General features: G+C 40.1%; 2 protein-coding genes across 4 annotated transcripts in view; one reads left to right on the top strand and one right to left on the bottom strand.

Annotated features, from left to right (window-relative positions):
• Positions 1–18,151, top strand: part of LOC127623555 (apoptosis-stimulating of p53 protein 1-like) — a 58,583-nt gene extending 40,432 nt beyond the window's left edge. The window contains exons 7-19 of one of the 3 annotated variants that reach the window (XM_052097939.1): positions 1,075–1,249; positions 2,031–2,227; positions 2,955–3,119; positions 3,319–3,508; positions 4,389–4,511; positions 5,779–5,903; positions 6,171–6,642; positions 7,693–8,429; positions 10,977–11,114; positions 11,259–11,392; positions 11,548–11,714; positions 11,936–12,135; positions 14,774–18,151. In XM_052097939.1, coding sequence (XP_051953899.1) covers positions 1,075–1,249; positions 2,031–2,227; positions 2,955–3,119; positions 3,319–3,508; positions 4,389–4,511; positions 5,779–5,903; positions 6,171–6,642; positions 7,693–8,429; positions 10,977–11,114; positions 11,259–11,392; positions 11,548–11,714; positions 11,936–12,135; positions 14,774–14,815 — 2,865 coding nt within the window. In that variant the 3' untranslated portion in view covers positions 14,816–18,151. The remainder of the gene's footprint in view (positions 1–1,074; positions 1,250–2,030; positions 2,228–2,954; positions 3,120–3,318; positions 3,509–4,388; positions 4,512–5,778; positions 5,904–6,170; positions 6,643–7,692; positions 8,430–10,976; positions 11,115–11,258; positions 11,393–11,547; positions 11,715–11,935; positions 12,136–14,773) is intronic. The other 2 variants (XM_052097940.1, XM_052097941.1) reach the window with 2 other exon arrangements.
• Positions 18,152–18,249: 98 nt separating this feature from the next.
• On the bottom strand, positions 18,250–22,453 carry LOC127623558 (creatine kinase B-type-like). The gene is made up of 8 exons (XM_052097949.1): positions 22,326–22,453; positions 21,303–21,507; positions 20,021–20,175; positions 19,803–19,935; positions 19,445–19,616; positions 19,054–19,177; positions 18,774–18,963; positions 18,250–18,655 (listed from the first exon to the last, which is right to left on the bottom strand). The coding sequence occupies exons 2-8, from the start codon at positions 21,493–21,495 to the stop codon at positions 18,477–18,479; spliced, it is 1,146 nt and encodes a 381-aa protein (XP_051953909.1). The 5' UTR covers positions 21,496–21,507; positions 22,326–22,453; the 3' UTR covers positions 18,250–18,476.
• Positions 22,454–22,761: the final 308 nt, after the last annotated feature.

Raw genomic sequence — 22,761 nt, forward strand, 5'->3', positions numbered from 1 at the left:
AGTCCACCATGGCATGTGCCATTTTTAGTTTTCTCACTCACTCAGAGACACAGTTTCCAATCACTTCATTTGGATGTGTTTGTGTTCCCTGCAGATTGAGAGAGAAATGATGAAAAAGAAACACAGATTTACTGTTTTCAGCAGAATTCTGTTTTATTACAGTATTATTTAGGTAACATATATTTTAATGATTTCATGATTTAATTAATATTTTAAGTGTTTTTTTTTTTTTTTTTATTGAAGTGAAAAAATGCTAGTTCATTCAGTGGATTTGTAAGACTAATTAAAAAATGACAACTTGAGTCTTTTTAAGTGATTCATTAAACAAACCAGCTTTTAAGAGTAATTTGTTCAAGAATCTGACTACACTAGTGGTGTTTTATGCTTGTTTTAGAGCCAAGACAATGCAAAAAAAAAGAAGATGTGTTGACTTATTTCGCTGTACCCATTCTTTTTTTTTTTCACATTCCATTCAGAGTGCACACTCTCAAATTCTTTTGCCATGGTGCTGTAGATTGAACCCAAAATTATATATTAATAAATCCCCTTTCTGCTGGACCGAGTGGATTGTGAGGGAGGTTCTCAAGAGATTATGGGAGAAAGATTGAAACTTTGTATTGAAGGAGGGAGTGTGGGATAGGATTCTAAAAAACATCAAGTCTACATCTAGAGATGTAAGGGTGCGTCTGATGCAATTTAAGATTTTACATTGATTCTGTTGGACCCCCTCTAAATTGTATTAAAGACACACCCACCTGCTAGTGATGCCAATCAGAAGATGGGTCATAACCCACGTTTGTGGGTGTGTTAAGATTCAAGAATTTTGGTTGAGGGTTCAGAATTTTATTTGTGATGTGCTGGGTGCTCAGGTTAAATTTTGCCCCAGACTCTGTGTTCTAGGTGATGGGACAGTTATTGATGTAGGGGATGGGTTCATGAAGAGTTGGGTCCTGGCTGGTGTCATGATTGGAAGGCAGGTTATTCTTAAGGGATGGAAATCAGCTGGAGCGCTCTCGTTTCTGGAGTTTTTGCACTGAGTATATTCATTCTAATATATGTATTCTCTCTCTGCAGGAGCAACGCTTGCGTTATCTGAAGCAGCAGGAGCGGCGGCAGCAGCAGGCTGTGTCTGAGACAGACAAACTGCAGAGGGTGAAAGAGAGGGTGGAGAGTCAGGAAGCCAAACTCAAGAAGATCCGTGCCATGAGGGGACAAGTGGACTATAGCAAAGTCATCAATGGCAACCTGTGTATGTTCAGCTTAAACAGTTACCATTAGCCTGAGACACAGCAGCCCTTTGGGAAACCTGTCTGAAAACAATCAATATTTTTGCAGTTATATTGGGCGATGCTATTGGCATAGAAATTTACACACTAATCCGAGTAGGTAGATAAATCGCCGGTCACCGCTGGAGATTGTGATATACATCTGACCTTTGTGCTCCTGTGTTAAGCCAGCTTGCTTAATGTATGTGGTTGTGTGAACCTCAATTGTGGCAACACATAAATGCTCATGCCATAAGGTCAGGATTAGTATGTTACAGTCTATAAATTGTAATGATCTTGCAGAATGGCAAGTCTCACACACACACACACACACAAATCTGTGTTCCTTCATTCTTTGAATATTGTTTTCACATGTAGTCTTAAGAGTAAATGTCTTAAATGGAAAATAGTTTTTTGTGTATTATCAGTACTTCATGCCATGATGATGAAGACTTGTGAAACCTCTAGCTTTAAGCTTCAGTTGAGTAACTTGTTCATGCTGTGATAACATTTAGGCTACATCACATGGTTGACAAACTGAAAACAATAAAAGTCAATTCTGCTGTAGAGTACATCAGTTCCTCTTTCAAGTTTTGGATTCTGTAACCTAGCAATAGCTTAATCTCCTATGCATCTGCAGCCATGCGTTATATTTTCTTTGAACATTAAGCAATCCTAGAGTAATGGAGAAAATATGTTAGCTCGTATGCATCTGTGTGTTTGTATGGTAGTTTGCGTGTGTATAACTCTGCTCTTTTCTGTTAGCTACAGAGATTGAGCACATCAGCGAGCTGTTCCAAGAGAAGCAGACAGAGCTCCAGGCCGCTGTGCTCCGGGTAGATCAGCTCAGCCAGCAGCTGGAGGATCTGAGAAGAGGCAAACTGAATGGCCTGCAGACTCTCGGGGGTCAGGTCACTGGAACTGCTGCCCTGGAGCTCCGCAAACTCTACCAGGAACTGCAGGTACACACACTGAACTCGGATCATCAGAAAACAATTTAATCATAATTTAAAATAAACCCCCCCAAGAACGAACAACATTATAGCGACCACGAGGAGGTTACCCCATGTGACTCTACCCTCACTCAGCACACCCAGGGATTCAAACTAGTGAACTCCAGGGATGGTAGCCAGCGTCTTTACCACTGAGCTACCCAGGCCCCACACACGCATATTGTAATCGTCTTTTGGCTATACTTTTGTCTATTTATGGATTGGCCCCATTTACTTCTATTGTAAGTGCCTCACTGTAACCCTGATTTTTGCGTTTTTTATTTATTTATTTTTATTTAAAGAAAAGGAGGGACAAGTTGAAATACATTTTTGTGGTAATCAAAATAATGCCAGAAATGCTGTCAATTGAGCTTAACTTGAATTGATTTATTATTTTAATTAAGCAATAAAGTATTAAGAGCTTATCAGTGTTGTCAATGTAGTCATAGGTGTTGTTAGCCAAGACACACAGCCTAACAACTAGCAATATAGCATGGTTTCGACTGAGTGCCTTATTGCTTTTATAAAATGGTGACTACACAATAAAAATAAGGATATGAATTTACATTAAAACTTTATTTTATTTAGCAAATTTCTTATGTTCCACCTGTTTGTGTGTGAGTGCTGTGAGTTCTGTTTGTTTAAATCTGTGATGACGTTAATCGTTATTTTGCTGGTGTGTGTTTTGTCCCTTCAGATCCGCAACAAGCTGAATCAGGAGCAGAACAGTAAACTGCAGCAGCAGAAGGAGATGTTGAACAAGAGGAACATGGAGGTGACACTGATGGACAAGCGGATCAGTGAACTCCGAGATCGACTGTACAAGAGAAAAGCTGAGGCACGTCAAAAAGAGAACCTTCCTGTAAGGGCATGAGTGCACTCACACTTTTTAGAAATTTTTTATATGTATGACATAAATTCTCCATTTAGGTATATAGTCTAAATCTGGAGCCTAGTGAAAGTTAAAAATCATTGGCTCTGCTAAAATAAATCTAAGCTCATTACCTCCCCCTTCCCCAATTCCTCTCTTGCCCTCACTTTCCTCTTTCCCCATCCTTCAGCTAAATAGAGTAAATGGTCCACCCTCTCCACAGCCAGCTCCTGGAAATACTGGCCGTGTGGCTGCCGTGGGACCCTACATTCAGGTCCCAGTGCCAGGAAGGCTGGAGGGTTATGTAGTGTCTCCCGAACCCCTCAAACCTCAGTCACTGGGGGCCAACACCCCAGCCAACCACGCCCGCTCCAAATCAGGTCAGTTTTTAAACACTGATGTTTCAGCATGATAACTCTTTTATTTATTTGGAAAGATATAACACCAAATAAATGGTACCCCCATGTCTCTGTGTAATTTCCATTCTTGATTTTACATTGTTAATATGTATTAAAATGCATTTTTAAAAACTCTATCCATGTTGAATGGAATATGAAGCTGCTTTGATCACTTTTGATTAATGATAGCTTGTCTTCAACTTGAGAAAGTATCTCTGGTATTGCTCTATACCCACTAGAGGGAGTCTTTGAGCTTTATGCTTTCTGTAGTCAACATTAGTCTCGCAAGCCAGATTATTCATTATCGGCATAAAGTTTGGTCCTTTTTGCTGCTTATGCTGGTCAAGAACCGTCCAGGAACAGATTGTCTGAATGACATTGAGTGACCAGCCACAGACTGTTTTCATGACATTTAGGTGCGGATAAATATGAAATCTTTAATAATAGAGCAGTGAGCAGTAACGTGTAGCGGTAGAGCAATATATTGGTTTTACTGATTAATAGTTACTGATAGTTACTATTTGCAACTTCCTTTTTCATAGATTTTAAAACCTATCATCAGATTATTGGTTATTGGCCTTTTCCACCAACTTGGTTATCGGTATCGGCTAAATCCGTCAACTTCTAGTGAAATGTTTTGTGTTTAGATACTTCCTCCTTAAGACCACGCGTGTATTCCTACTGTGGGTCTCTCTTTAATTGCTATTTGTTTATGAAGTTGATTTCTCTTCTTTTTTTTTCACTTCTAACCTTTTGTGTAATTTCTGCTCTGTGCTGTGCATAAGTGTGTGTGTGTGTGTCTCTTTAATTTCTCTTTGCTGTCCCTGTTCTTTGCTGTTGTTATATTTGGGTGGGGGATTAGACGGAGTGAGAAAGCCTCCCGGCCCCTGGAAGGTCTCTGATTTAGACATCATAGTGGACCCGATTGCTCCGCCCCCTTCAGAGCCTCGACCAGGCACTGGGGCTCCACTCCCAGTCACCTGCGGTAAGGCAGGGTCCAACAGCGCCTCTCGTGAGTGGGAAGGAGTCCAATAAAGGGCAGGAGGAATGGCCTCTGAACCTTATTCAGTGTAGTGGGCAGGATCAAAGCAGTCTTGACAGAATCCCAGTGACTTGTTACAGCCATAAGAATGTTTTCATGCAGTTTATTTATAAGACAAAATTTCCTAAATGAATGACATTCATTCAAATGTCTTTGTATGCAAGAAATGGAAAAGGTCTATGTGCAGTTGTTCTAAACTAATTGAAAATGGCTGTGGCTCTGTCTCTGAGATGATTTCACGTTCTTCTGAGCAAAAAGAGGGATTCTGTTAAAGTAGTTAATATCCACTACTAAAAAGCAGAAAGGGGTAATTTTGCATACAGAACTTGGCTTGAGACAGCAGTCAAAATTGTAGCGTTTTCACAGGCAGCAATACCTTAATGATACTTAAGATCCCTCCTTGGGCTAAACCTAGCTAATAAAATTCAACCTATTTGAGTTGCTCTTTACTGCTGTGAAAATAAGTAAAAAGCTGCTGATCCTGTATTTTGGAGTATGCATAGGATTGTGTGTGCAAGAGACAAAGAAAGAAAAAGAATGTGATTGAGGTAGATTATGGGAGTTGGTTGACTGTGTGGAGTGAATGTATATGTGTGTGTGCAGGGATTAAAAACTACACTGATAAGGTTCACTGGACTCAACCTCCTTGTCCCTGTTCTGTACATTAGTCAGATTTCCTCACCAGGTCTTTCTCATTACATTTAAACTCAATCAATTTAAGCTGGTGCCATTTCATAATTTTCTAACATAGATCAACTAATTGTGTTGACTTAAGACATATTGCCCAGTCATTGCTGATAACAGATTTACAGCTCATTACAATTGTCTAAAAAAATGTTTGCTCTTACTAAACTAAAACACAGTGAATTTGTGATTTCACTTTTCCTGGTTTGACCTGAAGTTTTAAATAGCTTGACTTTCAAGCTCTTTTGGAGCCATTTATGATATTTTGCATTCACTTATGTTCGGTAAGTAAACTTAAATTCCTTATTCTAGTGATGAGTGTTCATGTCTCAACTCAAGAAGCTACCAGGACAACTTATTCAGTCATGTTTAGTGGAAAATTAGGCTCTGCCATACATTTATCTCTGCAATGTCTGTCTCATATAATAACAATGCAGTTTATCTACTGCCCACATCAGTAAATAGTTGATATGAGGTGTTCTGTCATGTCTGACCTTGTGGTAATGCTCCCTCTTTGTCTTTCTAGCTACTGATGCCAGTTGGCCCACCCTCAACAAGGGCAGCATGTCAGTCAAGCTACCTGACTGGAAGGAGGCAGGAGCAGACACAGTCAGTAAAGCAGCATCACCTGAAGGCACTCCCTCAGATAAGGTATGTCTAATTAACGGCAACACAAACAACCACGCACAACTAAATTGCTCCCCATCATAACATTTTTAGTTTGCATTGTAAAACTCCTTATTCACAAGTTTTTGTTTAAACTGTCCATAAACCATTCTTACAAACAGTTTATTGTACATGACAAGTGTTTTATGTAGGTTTTACACCTAAATTTGTTCTGCATAAGGCCTAATGTAATTAATCTGTCAGTTGCCATCCTCTGCTGACTGAAATTATTTCCCTGTATGTTACCTTTAGATTCAGGACTCCAATAAATCAGGCTCAGCTCCTCCTCTCAATAAGCCCCAGCCTCCCCCATATGGAGCCCATACCAGCAACCATCCCCTCTCATCTGCCAACTCTGGTTCCACTAGCTCTTTGGACCGCCGCAAAGAAGTTCCTCTCCGGCCTGTGCCCAGCCTACCCAGCAACCCTCTGCCAGCCTGGCCCCGTGTTCCTTCTGTGCCCTCCGGCTCATCCTCTCAGCAGATCCAGCAGCGCATCTCGGTTCCCCCCAGCCCCACTTTCCAGCCCAGTCCACCCCCAGGAGAGAGGCCAGACCCTCCTCTGGCAGTAGCGGTGAGGCCGTTCATCCCAGATAAGGGCTCTAGACCACAGTCTCCCAGGAAAGGCCCAGCCACCATGAACTCAAGCTCCATTTACCACATGTACCTACAACCGGCAGCCCCAAAGAGTTACCCTATGAACAACAAGCCAGCAGTCAAAGCAGGTACACACCAGAAACTGATTGTTTTTTTTAAAGGTGATGTAATTTCTGTGCCACTGTCATTACCAAATTAAATTGCAAAAATAATGACTGTAATGACAAACAGTTTTGCGAACACTTCAACAGTCTGCTTTAGGCTGGACAAAAAGATAGTCCCAACCTAAACTTACACCATTGGTTTAGCTATTGTTACTGGTCGGGATGCTCAAATAGACAGAGCAGAGTTTACTTTAAGTACGCTTTCAGGGGAATCAACCTTTGAAAGCTTACTTCTAGTTGCATAAAATAATTTAACATTAGAATTAGACATTTCACTTTAAGGAATAGTTCACCTACAAAATAAAATGTTCTCATTATTTTCTCACCCTCATGCCATCCCAGATTTCTTCTGCAGAACACAAACAAAGATTTGTAAAGAATATTTCAGCTCTGTAGGTCCTCACAATGCAAGTGATTTGGTACTAAAATGTTGAAGCTTTAAATGCACATAAAGGCAACACAAAGTAATCCATACGACTCCAGTGGTTAAATCCATGTCTTCAGAAGTGATATGATAAGTCCTATTTTGCTATCTTTATTTTCACTTTCACATTCTTCTCGTTTTTGGTGAGTCACATTCTTTGTGCATATCGCCACCTACTGGGCAGGGTGGAGAATTTATAGCAAAAAAAGGATTTAAATATTTATTTGTTTCTCACCCACACCATCATATAGCTTCTGAAGACAAAATAATTTACTCACTGGAGTCATATGGATGACTTTTATGCTGCCTTTATGTGCTTTTCAGAGATTAAAAAAATTGGCACCAATTCACTTGCATCGAATGGACCTACAGAGCTGAGAATTTCTTCTAAAAATCTTTGTTTGAGTTCAGCTGAAGAAAGTAAGTCATAAACATTTGGGATGGCATGAGGATGAGTAAATGATGATAGAATATTTGTGGGTGAACTATTCCTTTAAATATCACAGTTCAATAAAATACTGCTTACACCCTTTAGATGTGGTTTATTATGTTATTGCGTTATTTTAGTATTTTTTTATTTCTGTTTGCAGTATACGGTAAGCCAGTCCTGCCCCCCAGCTCCACACCCCCTTCTCCCTTACCATTTGGGGGCTCTGGAGCCTTCCCTGCCCTGCAGGGTCCTGGAGGAGACATGGTGGATGGCGAGCTGGATTTCGATGGTCTTAACATAGGTGTAACTGAGCCACCCCCACCCAGCGTTGACCACATCCCACGACCTCTAAGCCCTACTAAACTCACACCCATGGTACACTCCCCTATGCGCTACCAGAGCGATACTGAACTGGAGGCCTTGCGCAAGAAACTGGCTAATGCTCCTCGACCGCTTAAAAAACGAAGCTCTATTACAGAACCGGAGGGCCCTAACGGGCCCAACATCCAGAAGCTTCTATATCAGCGTTTCAACACCCTGGCTGGAGGGATGGAGGGAGGAATGGGAGGTGTGAGCGGAGGTGGAGGAGTGACTCCATTCTATCAGCCCTCCTTAACAGCAGGTGAAATGCTCTTTGACGCAGACAATGGAAATCTGCCATCGGAAACACCAGCAGTGCCCTCTGGGGGTGCTGTTGCTGAGGGCATTATCCCTCAAGGTGACGCCAATGATAATGAGCACCATGAGCAAGTGGCAGAGACGTTAACACCTCCAGCACCAGAACCCTCAGAAGACAGTAACAATAATCCTGCTGAACATTCAGTCACCTTGCCGAGCCCTGTAGCTGAGGCCAGCACACCTGAGGAAGCAGACACCTCTCCCTTCTCCCAGCCCATGGTGGGTCTACTACTGATAAAAACTAGTGGTTGACTGAAAGTGGATTTTGCAGATACCAATAATTTAAGTGGTGAAAAGGGCTGATAACCGATTAATGGGCCGATAGTTTTAAAAATTGATTTATAGTATTATCTGTCTTTGACTGAATATAATCAAGCCTGAAACACACAGGGACTCTTATTTTGATATAAGGGAAACTTGGCTACGTTACAATGCTCTTTATTTAAATGATTATTTAATATCATTTGTAGTGACTAGAGGTCGACCAATAGTGGGTTTTGCCGATACCGACTACTAAGGTGGGAAAACAGACAGATAGCCGATAAATCTCACGATAATTCTTAAAATGAATAATATGAATTAAAACTTTCCTCTCAATTTAAAATAGTGCTGAAGTATTACTTTCCATGGCGGCACTTTAATACATTTCTCTCACACTGGAACCTTCTTCAAAGCCTTTGTCATCTGAAATTAATTAAAATATTAGTTCAAAAGTGTTTGTTGTTCAGCAGTAACATAAAACTGCCTTACAAAGCCAAATAGCGACTGTATTCTTCATCACTACTGACAATATTTGTTATATTATTTTATATTGTCATATTAAATCTATAAATGTACAAGAAAGGGAGAGAGAAAAGGGATAAAAATAAACTCTACTCAAGTGTTGCCTTTTTAAATCTATATTACACTTTTCTATATTACATTTGCCCTCACATAAACACATTGTATTAAATTAGAATTAATATCAAATTAATTTCAGATGGATATATTTTACCATGCTCTTTAAGTTTTTTGTACATAACTACCTACATTATAAAATTAGGAAGTTTGGACAGAAGTACATTTTGTCAGAATGGAGAAAAGTTTTGGAAACTTTATAGTCAAAAAACTCTAAACTGTTTCTGTGCAAATGCATTGACACAATGAACCTTGCTTGCGCTTGGTCTTCTAAAGCAAACAAACAGCTGAGCAAATGCAAAAACTCAGCCAGCATATTAATATAAGGTTGCCATTAATGATTGATTTACTATGCTTGCAAAAAAAAAAAAAAACTCAACAGATATGCACAAATTCATAAGTGACTTTTTTTATTCAAAATAACAAATTAATAGGAACGGTAAGGAGTTTCCACCCTTGACTTATCATGGTTCTGACAGCTAATGTTCATTTGCCTGTCCTCTCCACCTTGTCGGCAATGCAATTCTCCAGTGCAGCGATTAGTTATAAACAAATTAATTATCTATCCACCTTTAGTTGTTCTAGGGGGCTTTCACACTAGCACTTTTGGTGCGCACCCCGGTTCGAATGACGTCAGAGTTCGGTTCGTTTGGATGATGTGAACGCTGTCTTCCGAACTCGGGTGCGCACCCGCGAACCGTACTCGGGTCCGCTTAAAAAGGTGGTCTGGGGTACGGTTCATGTGAACTCCAGTACGGTTCGCTGCTGATATGAACGCAATTGAACCAAACCGCGGAAGTGAACCGCTATTGATGACGTATAATGTGGTCGTCAGTCTCACACGTGTCACTTTCAAAATGAGCGGAAAGGGTTTACTTTCGTGCGTGCGTGCGTGCGTGCGCGCGCGCGTGCGTGCGTGTGTGTGTGTAAATACGCTTATCTTGACGAAAAGCGGGATTGACGCACACGCACTGCAAGCAGAGAGATGATTTCTGCTTGCCTTCGCAAAAACTGTCTTCGGCGGACAGCCCGCTGTCTTTTGAACGATTTCAGTATTTTTGCGGCAGACAGACGCAAGTGTGTTTCTGTATCTTGATGTTGAAAACAAAACCAAAGGTTAAAAAAAAGAAGAACAAATGTGAACCGAGCAAGTCTATTCATTGAATTTTGACGCCTTTTCATTTTGCGGTTATCAAGCAACGCGATTACGCACCAGCTGCAGCTTGATGACGCAAGCGTACCGCGGTTCGGATACAAATATATAATGTGAACACAGTCCATCGGGGGGAGGGGGGAGCAGTCGAACTCGGGTTCGGAACAGGCAATCGAACCAAGTGTGAAAGCCCCCTTAAATGACTGATTTATTGTACCATGACAATAATAATAGTGTGCATTGTATACATTACCTTGGCTTTTCTCTGTTGATGTTTTAAACCTGCATTTAAAGTATCTGTCTCTATAAATAGCCTTGTCACCTTGCACAACAAATTCCATGTGGAGTCAGTGATTGTTTTTTATTTAACCTCTAGAGGGTGCCATTATACTGTAGAAACAAGATCAGATAGTACAACCTTCCAGTGCCAAATTAAACCAATCAAAAATTACTATTGGAAACTATCTGAGTTTATTTTAGCTATTGGTACTGGTCGGGATGCTCAAATAGACAGAGCAGAGTTTACTTTTTAAGTACACAAATTATCAACACAAATTAAACCAGCCAAAAATTACTATTGGAAACTATCTGAGTTTATTTTTTCTGATAGCCATTAATTAAAAAACGCAACTATCTGCCACGATTAATCAGAAAGTCTGATATATCATTTCAACCTCTAGTTGTGACAGAGATCTAATTGTCAATTTCTTGAACAGGGCAAACGCACTAACCTAAAGAAGCCAAACTCAGAGCGGACGGGTCATGGCCTAAGAGTGAAGTTCAACCCTCTCGCCCTGTTGCTGGATGCCTCACTAGAGGGGGAGTTTGACCTAGTACAAAGGATAATCTATGAGGTAAACATATTGACATGTGCACACACTACATTTCACTTTATGCTAGAAAAGCTCTTACCTGGTCAACGTAAGACATCTTCCATGCAGGTTGATTAGACCCATTTTCATTAACCAATTTTGACTTTCATTCTTCTCATCCCTCAGGTTGACAATCCCAGCACCCCTAATGATGAGGGCATCACACCTCTCCATAATGCAGTGTGCGCTGGACACCACCACATTGTCAAGTTCTTGCTGGACTTTGGTGTTAATGTGAATGCAGCAGACAGTGATGGCTGGTGAGGGGACTGTGGCATTGAAATGTGTTGGGTCAGGGATATCAGAAATTCAACGTGTTATCTTGTCAGTCATTGTCAAAACAATTTATCAGTTCAACCTAACAGGAGTTGCAGAATCACCTGAAGTGTTTGTTTTCCTCGCTCTGTGTATGTAGGACGCCCTTGCACTGTGCTGCTTCCTGTAACAGTGTGCACCTATGTAAGCTGCTGGTGGAGTCGGGTGCAGCCATCTTTGCCACCACTATCAGTGACGTGGAGACAGCGGCAGACAAATGTGAGGAGATGGAGGAGGGCTTCATACAGTGCTCACAGTTCCTCTTTGGTAAGAGCGCCCTCTTGCTTTTATTCGATGGTACTCCAGTTTTACAATTTGCTCTTGCCTAAAACCATCGAATTTTATAACTGTGTTCCATAACAAGGGGGGGAAATTAGGAAATTAATGCATTAATTAAGCTTTTTTTGAAAGTGAAAAAGTTAAATTATAATATATTATAAATTGAGATGTTTTCAGGCCTTACTCGGAGTTGTGTTTTGTGTGTATAGGTGTGCAGGAGAAGTTGGGTGTAATGAATAAAGGAGTTGTTTACGCTCTGTGGGATTATGAGGCTCAGAGTGCAGATGAGCTTTCCTTTCAGGAGGGTGATTTCATTACAGTCCTAAACAGGAAAGACGATACTGAGACAGAGTGGTGGTGGAGCAAACTCAACGACAAAGATGGCTATGTGCCACGTAACTTGCTGGGGGTAAGACCACGCATGGGTTATAGCAGTTCTTTTTTTATTGCATGTTGTATTATATCACATTTTAATGTCTGTTCTTCAATCACTATTTAGATTAAATGCGCTGTTATAATCAAGCTACTATGAGTTTTTGAAAAGATTTGCTACAGTATTCGTCTATGCAAGAATACATGACACAATGCAGAAACTAATATTTGAAGGAAGGACGACCAAAACCCTTGTTAAATAAACACCTCTCTCTTTTGGAGCATGTGCCTAACACAGAGGCAATTTGTGGTCCTGTTTACATGTACTCTATGCACACTAGGGATGACTAATTTCACTGATGTTTAAACAAACATTTTGGAGTCTAATAGTCTATAAAGAAAGAAACCCTCAGAAAACAGTCAAAAGTTCAGTGCTATCTACGCCCTGGAGCACTTGCGTTGTACACAGCTCCACTATTTTGTCACGCTGCTAACCTAAAGTGTAGAAATGGTGAGATGGAACAACCGTTGTCATGATGGAACCAATCTGGGGTCCAGACCTAATTGGTGACTGCTGATCTACAGTAATATGACAGCTGTTCAGTTAAAAACGTTAGCCAATAACAGTTGCAGTGTAAAAAAAAATATTGAAATAGGATAGAAAAAAATTTGAGAAATGTACAATAAACCTAATGTATTCTAAACATGACGTGCACATAGAATAAAAGATAGTTTAAGCAGTCGGCACATTGTTGAAAATAGCATTGTTGATCAGCAGGGTAAAAAAAATACATATTTAACCTAAAATAGTCATTTTCAAAGCTACTTACTCAAAAGCATCATTTTTGATTAACAAAATTAACATGTTCACATGGTCCAGTGAAAAACGGGACTTCACTCACCTGATGTGATTTATCCTGCACTTGAAAAAGCCTACTCAGCGGGAAAGTAACTTGCAAGCATGCACAGATTTAAAGAAAACTCAAAAGTGAAAACATCCATTGTAACTTGCAAGCCAATGTTTCGTTAATCCGCTTCGCGTATCACCCTGACGTTATTTCCATAGCTACTTTGCTGGTCTAGCGAGAGGACATTTTCCTGTGCGTGCCGTGAGTGAGAGAGAGAAGCAGCATGCACGGCCTGAGTTCAAATGAAACTTTGTATCTGCTTCAGATATGCTCTTTTTAATAATATTTGTATTATTAATTATATTTAAAAACGTGTAACATTAAGATGACAGTAATTTAAGCAAAGCCTTTGTAAAATTATAAAGTCATAAAATGTTTATAAATATTAACCGACTAGTAATTCCAATGTTGACTAGCAGCATCGGTCCATTTAGTCGACTAGTCTCGCACATTCCTAATACACACTAGACGAAGCAGAGCTACATTGAGTATGTTTACATGGGCAGTTATAATCGAGCTTCCACAGGGATTTGCGTTGTCGATCTACATACTTAATTTCTGTCCAAGGATGAATGACGCTGTATGTAATCAAATAGCTGAAGAAAGATAGTCAGCTGAGGAAGTGAAGTAGATGAAGTCGAAGAAATCTACGAACTAGCTTCTCAACAGCGTAACACACAACATGAAAAACTTTACAGCCACGTGCATTTGTTACATTTCTTATGCGTTGATTTTGGTGCAGATCAGATGTACGTTGTCCGTTGTGTTTACGGTGATGTCTGAAGGCAGAAGATGATACAATTTGCTCCTGGATTGTACTAACTACAGTGTACGAGCTCTGCTTTGCTTCACTTTCATCCTTTTAGACTCTCTGTAAAGCGCAATAATAACGTAAAGTACGATCATTAAAATGTTTTTTAAACTTAATACATTACTTAAAACAAAATACATCTGATGCTACTGCAAAGATGGGTGATATACATTTACTTGTATGATATGAGTATTATGATGGCAGACAGATAAGAGGATTAGTCAATATCAGAATACAGACAAAATAATTATTAGAGGCGCATCATTGTGTCACATGTGTGAAATGGTTTCCAGACTGCTGATCCATTTCTAGTATTTGCCGTGCGTCCCTGCATTTCAAACAAGATCAATCAGCCTCCGAAGGGCACTTCGAAGGGAGAATAATCATAGTAGCCATGCTATAAGATCACTTCAAACTGAATTTTCAATAAAAATTAATTTAAGGGTGGGTCACTAATGTTTTGAGCCCCACTCCTTTCAGCCCTCCAAAGCTCTTACAGTATATGGTAAAGACTGTGAAGGGAATCGTGCATAGGGCCGATCACTTCTGAATGAAACACACCCACTGTGGTGTTGTTATTGCTCTTCTTCTTTGCTTTGTGTTGCGTTCGACTTCTGGGTTAAATACACGACACACCGCACCTCTTTCTCGTAGCATGTGCATAACGTCTAGGCCTATTGTGGACCTTGATCTGTTAATCTGAAAAAAATTGTACTGGTACAATTTCAGTCAGACTAACTCGTTTATATGAAACTTTATAAAGACGATTTATTATTTTAGTCTGACTGAAATTGAACATTTAATGTGCATGTAAACAATTATAGTAACTGAATGTAAATGTTCTGTTTCATACTCCTTTATTGAGGGATTATACTGTGAAATTATATGATGAACTGACTGTTGAGCTATTGAGTTATGCATCTCTGGTAAATCTGTGCTTGTCTGTTTCTCTGTAGTTGTACCCCAGAATAAAACCACGTCAGAGATCTCTAGCATAGCCTTCATCTTGGCCACGCCCTTTTCCTGAATGATTGACTGAACTGATGTCTTGGAGTGTAGAGCCTCCACTGGTCACCTCTATGTGCCACTTTGTCCACAGAAGGGGTGAAGCTGCTAAACCCTGAACCCTCACCGGATTCACAATCAACTGCGCTACACACAAACACACACTCTTCGATGAACACTAATAAAGTCCAAACAAACAGCCTCAGGTTTCTAGGTCTTCCTCCATCATCTCTGCTGCCAGACATCAATACATCCCCCTCCAGTCCTCACATATGGGTTCTTATATCTTATCAAATTTATAATAGCTTTACATCACACCTTGGGGATCAAAGATCTAATCACCTTGACAAGAGCTTTACTTTGTGTTTGTAAGCTTTAGTTTTTTGGGCATAATGCTTTGCTGAGAGGACGAGTTGCAGGCAGTCTTTCGGTGCTCTTTGTCAGGGAGGGATTTCTATGTGCTGTGGACTGAATGAGTGTTTTATGATGATATGCGAGTTCAGAACAAAAGAGTTGCACAAGTGTGTGCATGTATTGATTTTATAACTCATATATATAAAAGTTGTTCCAGATAAGAACAAAAATATACATAGTTTGCATAAAACGATTATTCTGACCTATTACTGAGAAAAGCCATACTGTATGCATATTCTGTGTATATGGCATGGTTCATAAAAGGTGCATAGAAGTGAGAGGATGTATGGGTTTCATTTGGATTTTATGTTATGAGTGTGATTTTTCTTTTTTCACTGCAGTGAGCATCATAGACAAGTGTGGAATGCATTTTGTGTGCATTTTAGAAAGGGTGTGCAGAGAGAGATTGAGTTGAATGGTAATAATCATTGTAAAAATATTCAGTATTTTTAGAGTACATGGAGTGACACTACAGGTGAAACTCGAAAAATTAGAATATCGTGCAAAAGTTCATTAATTTCAGTAATTCAACTTAAAAGGTGAAACTAATATATTATATAGACTCATTACAAGCAAAGTAAGATATTTCAAGCCTTTATTTGATATAATTTTGATGATTATGGCTTACAGCTTATGAAAACCCCAAATTCAGAATCTCAGAAAATTAGAATATTACATGAAATCAATAAAAAAAAGGATTTTAAATACAGAAATGTCGGCCCTCTGAAAAGTATAATCATGCATATGTACTCAGTACTTGGTTTGGGCCCCTTTTACATTAATTACTGCCTCAATGCGGCGTGGCATGGATGCTATCAGCCTGTGGCACTGCTGAGGTGTTATGGAAGACCAAGATGCTTCAATAGCGGCCTTCAGCTCTTCTGCATTGTTTGGTCTCATGTCTCTCATCTTTCTCTTGGCAATGCCCCATAGATTCTCTATGGGGTTCAGGTCAGGTGAGTTTGCTGGCCAATCAAGCACAGTAATACCATGGTCATTAAACCAGGTTTTGGTACTTTTGGCAGTGTGGGCAGGTGCCAAGTCCTGCTGGAAAATGAAGTCAGCATCTCCATAAAGCTTGTCTGCTGAAGAAAGCATTAAGTGCTCTAAAATGTCCCGGTAGATGGCTGCGTTGACTCTGGACTTAATAAAGCACAGTGGACCAATTATGACTTCAGTCTATATGAAGTTTACAGTGAATTTCATGACATTTTTAAGATCCTCGATTAAACCTAAACATTTTGAAGTAATACATCTATAAATACAGTAATACCTATAAAAAGTTTGAAGGACATTACCCTGTTATGCAGAGTCCAGGCTGTTATAAAATGACAAAGGATGTGATTGTGATCATTGAACTTGTTCCAGATCTACAATTATGAGAAATTCAGCTTTAGTTCATACACTACGCGGTTGTCCTATAGACCATCTAGAGGCGTTTATTTTTATGGATGAGACTCTTCAGTGTACTACTGAATAAACTGCTTTTGTGAGCAAACAGCTCAGCACTTAATGAACTGACCGCCTGTCCACTAATCTTCAAAGTGTTACACTAAACAACAGGTGGATGTCAGTATTCGCCTCTCTCCGGTTATTTGTGTGATGGGGTGCCTCGGATCGTTCCTGGCAGGGGGAACACCGCTCTGGTACAAACGCGGAGGATGTAATGACGGTATCACTGATTCGGCTTTCTTAGCCCCACTGGTGGAAGAGCTAACAGTTGCCCCAATAAATATCAACCATTGTTTCTTCAGAAATAATTCAAATCCATATGTAATACAAGAGCAACTAAGCTTCTTTTCAAATGTTCTACGTAATTTATTTATTTAACAGTGGAGGCGCTATTAAGTTACTACAGTCGTATTGGTGCAACAATAACACAATTATTTTGGAAACTATGGTTGCCATGGTACATGTGTGTAAGGGGAGTTTGCCCCGAAATCTTTTATACGAGTTAACAACCTCCGTGTTTTAACCGCAGGCAGTAGATTTATGGTCAACTAACGCATTACGACAGTAGGTCACCATTTGCGGATACCATACAAATGAGTGAGAACTGTAAACAGACACCAAACTGTCGCAAAATTGTCAGTTTCCCCATCTAAAACAGCGATTTTATCGGCGTAAACTCCTCAAATATTTTTCCAAGAAGATTGTTTTGTGTAAACCATGAAGACGGCAGGACAGGCGGCCAATCCACTAAGTAATGAGCCGTTTCATTACAAAAGCACATTGAAGCATCTCTTCCTAGACATCCATTCAAAAAGAACGACCTCTGTGGTCTCCCAGCTGATGTACAGTCTATGGGACCGCTTCGTTATGCCAGGCTTGATACAAGGACTCTGGTTTGCCTTCCTTCCTGTATTATCTCAATTGTTTAGATTTCAAATTAGGATAAATTAATCAAAAGGTACTCAGAGATGTAGATCGTATCATGACCACACAAGACGAAGTTTAAGATCTTGACAGCACGGTCAAAAAGAAACGGTTGAAAAAGTACGTTTAATCTAAGAACATGCAGATGCCTTTGAATATTTAGCTCAAAGAAAGGCCGGACTTGTCTAAAAAGAGCTGGAGGGGCTTCCTTCCGGTTTTTAACTAGGGATAATTTGGAATGAGACAAGTAATGCTACTCCTGTAGCAAAACTGTAAATGCAGAGTTCTCTTCTATTATTGCTCCCGTTGTATAAAACTGCCTTTAAAAGTAAAAAATAATAATGATGCGTCGCTCTATACAACGTGTTAAAAGGCTTAAGAATTTATACATGGACACTGCATAAAACCACTTGCATTTTATGCGAACCAGTCCATTTCACCAAATTTACTTCAAATCAAATTAAATGCCAAAAACAAGCTCCCGCCATCAGCTAGATACAACAGAAGATCAATATTTTGTCAGCTTTAGGCAGCTGGATACATGCAAAATATAAGAGTGATAGGTCTTAAACACTTAATTAGGAAGAACTGCAGAAATAAACCCGAAGATTTTTAGGCAATCAAAAACACACAGGAATCTCCAAGGGCCAAAGAGACTTTATTTCGGGTGTTAAGAGCTTTCTTCAACAATGCAGGACATTTGAGATACAAAATCCTTCACACTGATGGGAAGACTTGTCTAACTTTAGTGCCACTACCGTTTGGGTGGAGTGTATTCCTTGATGTGGTTAAGATTATTGGGACTGGAGGAAGTGGAGTACTGGTGGAGGCAGGGAGGGAGTCAAAGTTAGGATCATGAATTGTTCACTTCTGCTCAGGCATAAGGTCATCAATTGATTGGCCTGCCTCTAGACATTTCTCCATATCTACAAGCAGCTTAACTCCATCAACCACCATCTGAACCAACTCAACCTCAGAGAAGCCCAGGCGGTCTGCATTGGAGATGTCAAATACACCACCTACTGCAGCAGTGTCTACTCCACCTGAAGAAAAAAAAAAGAAAAAAAAAAAGGCAAGGTTAATTGGTTCATGGCTCATCCAAAAAAATCCTAAAATTAAAAACCCTGCAGTTCAGATGCCAAATACTTCAAATAAAAATACCTGTTCCACGCTTTTGGAGCCGGAGTCGCTTGAGGATCTCACCAAACTTCTCATGCTTACTGAGTTTGGGAAGTTTCACATGAACACCGCCACGCAACCCTGTGCCCAGGTTGGAAGGGCAAGTCAGAATGTAGCCCAAGTGTTCATTCCACATGAACTCATGGCCCTTCTCTTTGAACAAAGCCTCAATCTGGAAAACAAAAGGGTCAAGATGTATTAACACTGGAGCCACTTTTAGTTCAGAATCCAGGGTAGTGTTTCAATAAAAAAAAATAAAAACCTTTGTAAGGCCCGTGCAGAAGCGATTGAAGACCTCCTTCATGTTACCACCTTTCTGCATGGAGATGACACGAAGATGGTCTTCCTCATTCACCCAGACCAGGAATGTCTTATTGTCATTATGCCTGTAAAGCATTATAAAAAGTATGACATTATTCAAACACTACCATTTTCAGAAGTTCTATATAATATGGTCTAAATGTTAACACCCAAAGGTACCCATTTTATGTAGTCGAAGGGTTGATACCCAAAATGGATCAATTTAATATAGATGAAAGGTTGACACAGCCAAATAAATACATCTTATACAGTCTAAGAGTTGATACGCCCAAATAGAGCCATTTTGAATAAAAGCAAGACACTTCGAGAGATCAGCCCAACGGCTCACTCACCAGATCCCCCTGCCATCTGGCCAATCACGAGCCATCCCAGAAGACAGCAGCAGTGGGGACACCGGCTTATCAAACAGGAAGTGGTCATCAATTAGCTGCTGCTGCTCCTCATCAGTCATGTCCTTAAGGGCATAGTACTTTCCTTTAAGGTCACCATCAAGAGCTCCCAAAGCTGCAAGACAAAGAATAGACTTAACGTCAAGCAACTAAATAAGAGTCCAACACCAGGTCATACTGTATAAAATATCAAAACCTAAGTGTCACTGTATAATGGATGCTTGGGTCCCGGATCATTCTCTTGCATGATCAATTGTGAGCCATGTGCATTCCATGAAAACAAAAGAGTAGATAAGATCACCCTCAACGGACAGTCTTTCAATGCCGCGTCTCTCTCCACGGCTGCAGTGGGGAGGGAGGCAGAAATCCCGGATGCTCCTGCCAGTTCGCACTCTGGAGCTAAGAACATAATTGGGGTCAAGGTCGTCTCCACCCTATTAAAACAAACAATTAACAGCAGATATTCAAAATGTTGACGCAAACCAATTAGATGAAACACTCAGAAAAGGCACGGTTTACCTGGAGGTTGTCTGGGTTCAGGTCAGTCTTGTGTTTGTCTGTTGGTTTATATCCACCATGGCGGTCCTCAATAACAGGGTCCAGAAGATCTTTGAACACATCATAGGTTTCTTCATCTCCAGCTACACAGCCTACTGTCATGATGAAAGGGTGCCCTGGAATACAAAACAAACACCTCTTGCTGTTAATTTAAAAATGTAATCACCACTAATGTTTGGGGTGTGGAATTTCTTTTGGGATGACTCAAACTCTAAGAGCTTGCCAAAGTCAACACCTTATTATACCCAGATATAATGTTAAATCGCATGGTTGGTCAACCAGCAATCATGGAAATCGAGACACGCCAAATATTGTGTAGGTCCCCTTTGTGCCACCAAAACGGCTCTAACCCGCATCTCAAAATAGTATTCTGAGATTATATTCTTCTCACCACAATTGTACTTACCTGAGTTACCATAGACTTTGTCAATTCAAACGAGTCTGGCCATTCTCTGTTGCGCTCTCATCAACAAGGCATATCCATACACAGAACTGCTGTTCACTGGATGCGTTTGGGTTTTGGCACCATTCTGAGTAAATTCTAGAAACTGTTGTGTGAAAATCCCAGGAGATCAGCTGTTACAGAAATAATCAAACCAGCCCGTCTGGCACAATCAATCATGCCATGATCCAAATCACGGAGATCAAAAATTTTTTCCCCATTCTAATGGTTGATGTGAACATTAACTGATGCTCCTGACCCGTATCAGAATGTTTAATGCACTGCTGCCACACGATTGACTGATTAGAGAATCTCATGGATGATTGTTGGTGCCAGATGGGCAGTAATTATTTTTATCATTTTTGACCCCTAGGGGCATGGATGCAGCATCAGTCAAATGCAATGGATTTGTTACCGATGCCATAGTAGAAATTCTAATTGATGAATTCAAGTAATTGCTTTAATCCATGAATGAAATTGTCCAATAAATTGGTGTCAACAGAGATTAAGCCTGTAGGATTTAGTTGGTCATGTGATCCGAACCCCCCATGATGGGGACCCTCTCCATGTATAATTAATCTGCTTTCATAAGGTTACAAATATAACTGGAGTCTTCAGCTCACGTGAGGTCATAATTTTGAGATAGAGATAGATATATATTTTTTTAAATATACCTTATAAATTAAAAGGAGTAACACTTTGAGGGAAAAAAATATATACGGAGTGCACCTCTAAGTGCTTGAACTTAATATTAAATGTATGAGGAGCAGAGGTGCAAGGGTGTCATTTTGTTAAAGTTACCTGGGTTATCGACCCCGGTTTGAATGACGTCATCCAGGGTAAATCCGCTGGGCGTTTGTTTGTCCCGAAGGTTGCCGTACATCTCCAGAGTCAGCACCTTCGCCATGTGGTTGTTGTGCTGGCTGAGGTCGGGGTACTCCTGCTCCGCGGAGTAGTTCATCTTCAGCTGATTGTGAGTGTTACCGAAAGGCATGATTGCGTCTACCTAGTGGAAATATTTAGAAACAATGCCGTGTTTAAAAGGTGCGTTCACTCAAATCCGGTTCACGTTCAAGGACAATGTCAGCCCTTCAGCTGCATTAGTCATGACGTAACGGTATTAGAGCGTATTTTGTGCAACGACCAGATTCAAAGGAATGCGTTTAATGTAATTTAAAATACAGTTGCTAACAGTAACGGTAATACACGGTCGTGGTAGGGAAAACGACAAATGTCAGAGGTGTTATGTCACGCGGGCTGTAAATATGATGGAATGTCGCGTGCAAGTCCAATAAAATGACGCTACATTATAAAAGACTTACATGCATGCAGATTTTGCATGTGACGTAACGCTTTGTGCATTACAAAGGTCTTGGATAAGAATAATGTATTATTTTTGAAGCATACAAATGCGTAATGCGCAGTACTAGGAAACCATCTCCGGAGACCTTGTAGGTGAATGAGGCTGACTGCAAGGTCGCTGCTGATGTTTGGGACAATAAAAAACCTTGTCATAGACGTATCTTCATCTTTTCGACGAACATCCGTTTTAATGCCATAATTTACCGTCAATATAGGTTCGGTGTTTAAATAATAATTTAGAGAAATATAATTAAGATGTACTGCGCACTGTCTGCGCAGTTTAAATACCCGTTTTAATATGACTATTAATACATTCATCGTACGAATTAAATTGGCAATGAAACCTACAGATTTCAATTTTAAAAGAATTTGCCAGCGTCATCACGTGTAATAGTTTCCGAATAAAATAATAGTACGGTCGTTTTTACTGATTTCAAATATAATGCTTTTTTAAAGTCATACCTTATACTGGTTTTCTTTGGGAAATTGGAATTAATCCTTCCTAAACGCCACCAGAACCCACACAAAGACTGATAATGGTGTCCGGATTTAAGCAGCTTTGTAGGGTTTTTATATACTGCCAGAGCTCGTTCCTGATTGGACACTATTTGAGTCCATTCATTCTATTGGAGAGGGAGTCGCATCACATCCACAACATCAAGTATTTGCTTACATTGATCACATGGTATTTTTCCTTGACGGTTCTCCTTGTCATGATTGAGAACCAAATTGAACAATGTGCAATTCGATTCACATGCCTTATGTTGGGGCTAGACAATGTATGCCACACTGTGTGTTAAAGTCTCTCCGCCTGTCTGTTCATAATTGATCATTTAGCTTTAATGTATCACTATTAATGATCCATCATTTGTTTTACCATCTATTTGGTGTGGTGTGT

The sequence above is a fragment of the Xyrauchen texanus genome, chromosome 30, assembly GCF_025860055.1.
Source record: "Xyrauchen texanus isolate HMW12.3.18 chromosome 30, RBS_HiC_50CHRs, whole genome shotgun sequence".
NCBI classification, from domain to species: domain Eukaryota; kingdom Metazoa; phylum Chordata; class Actinopteri; order Cypriniformes; family Catostomidae; genus Xyrauchen; species Xyrauchen texanus.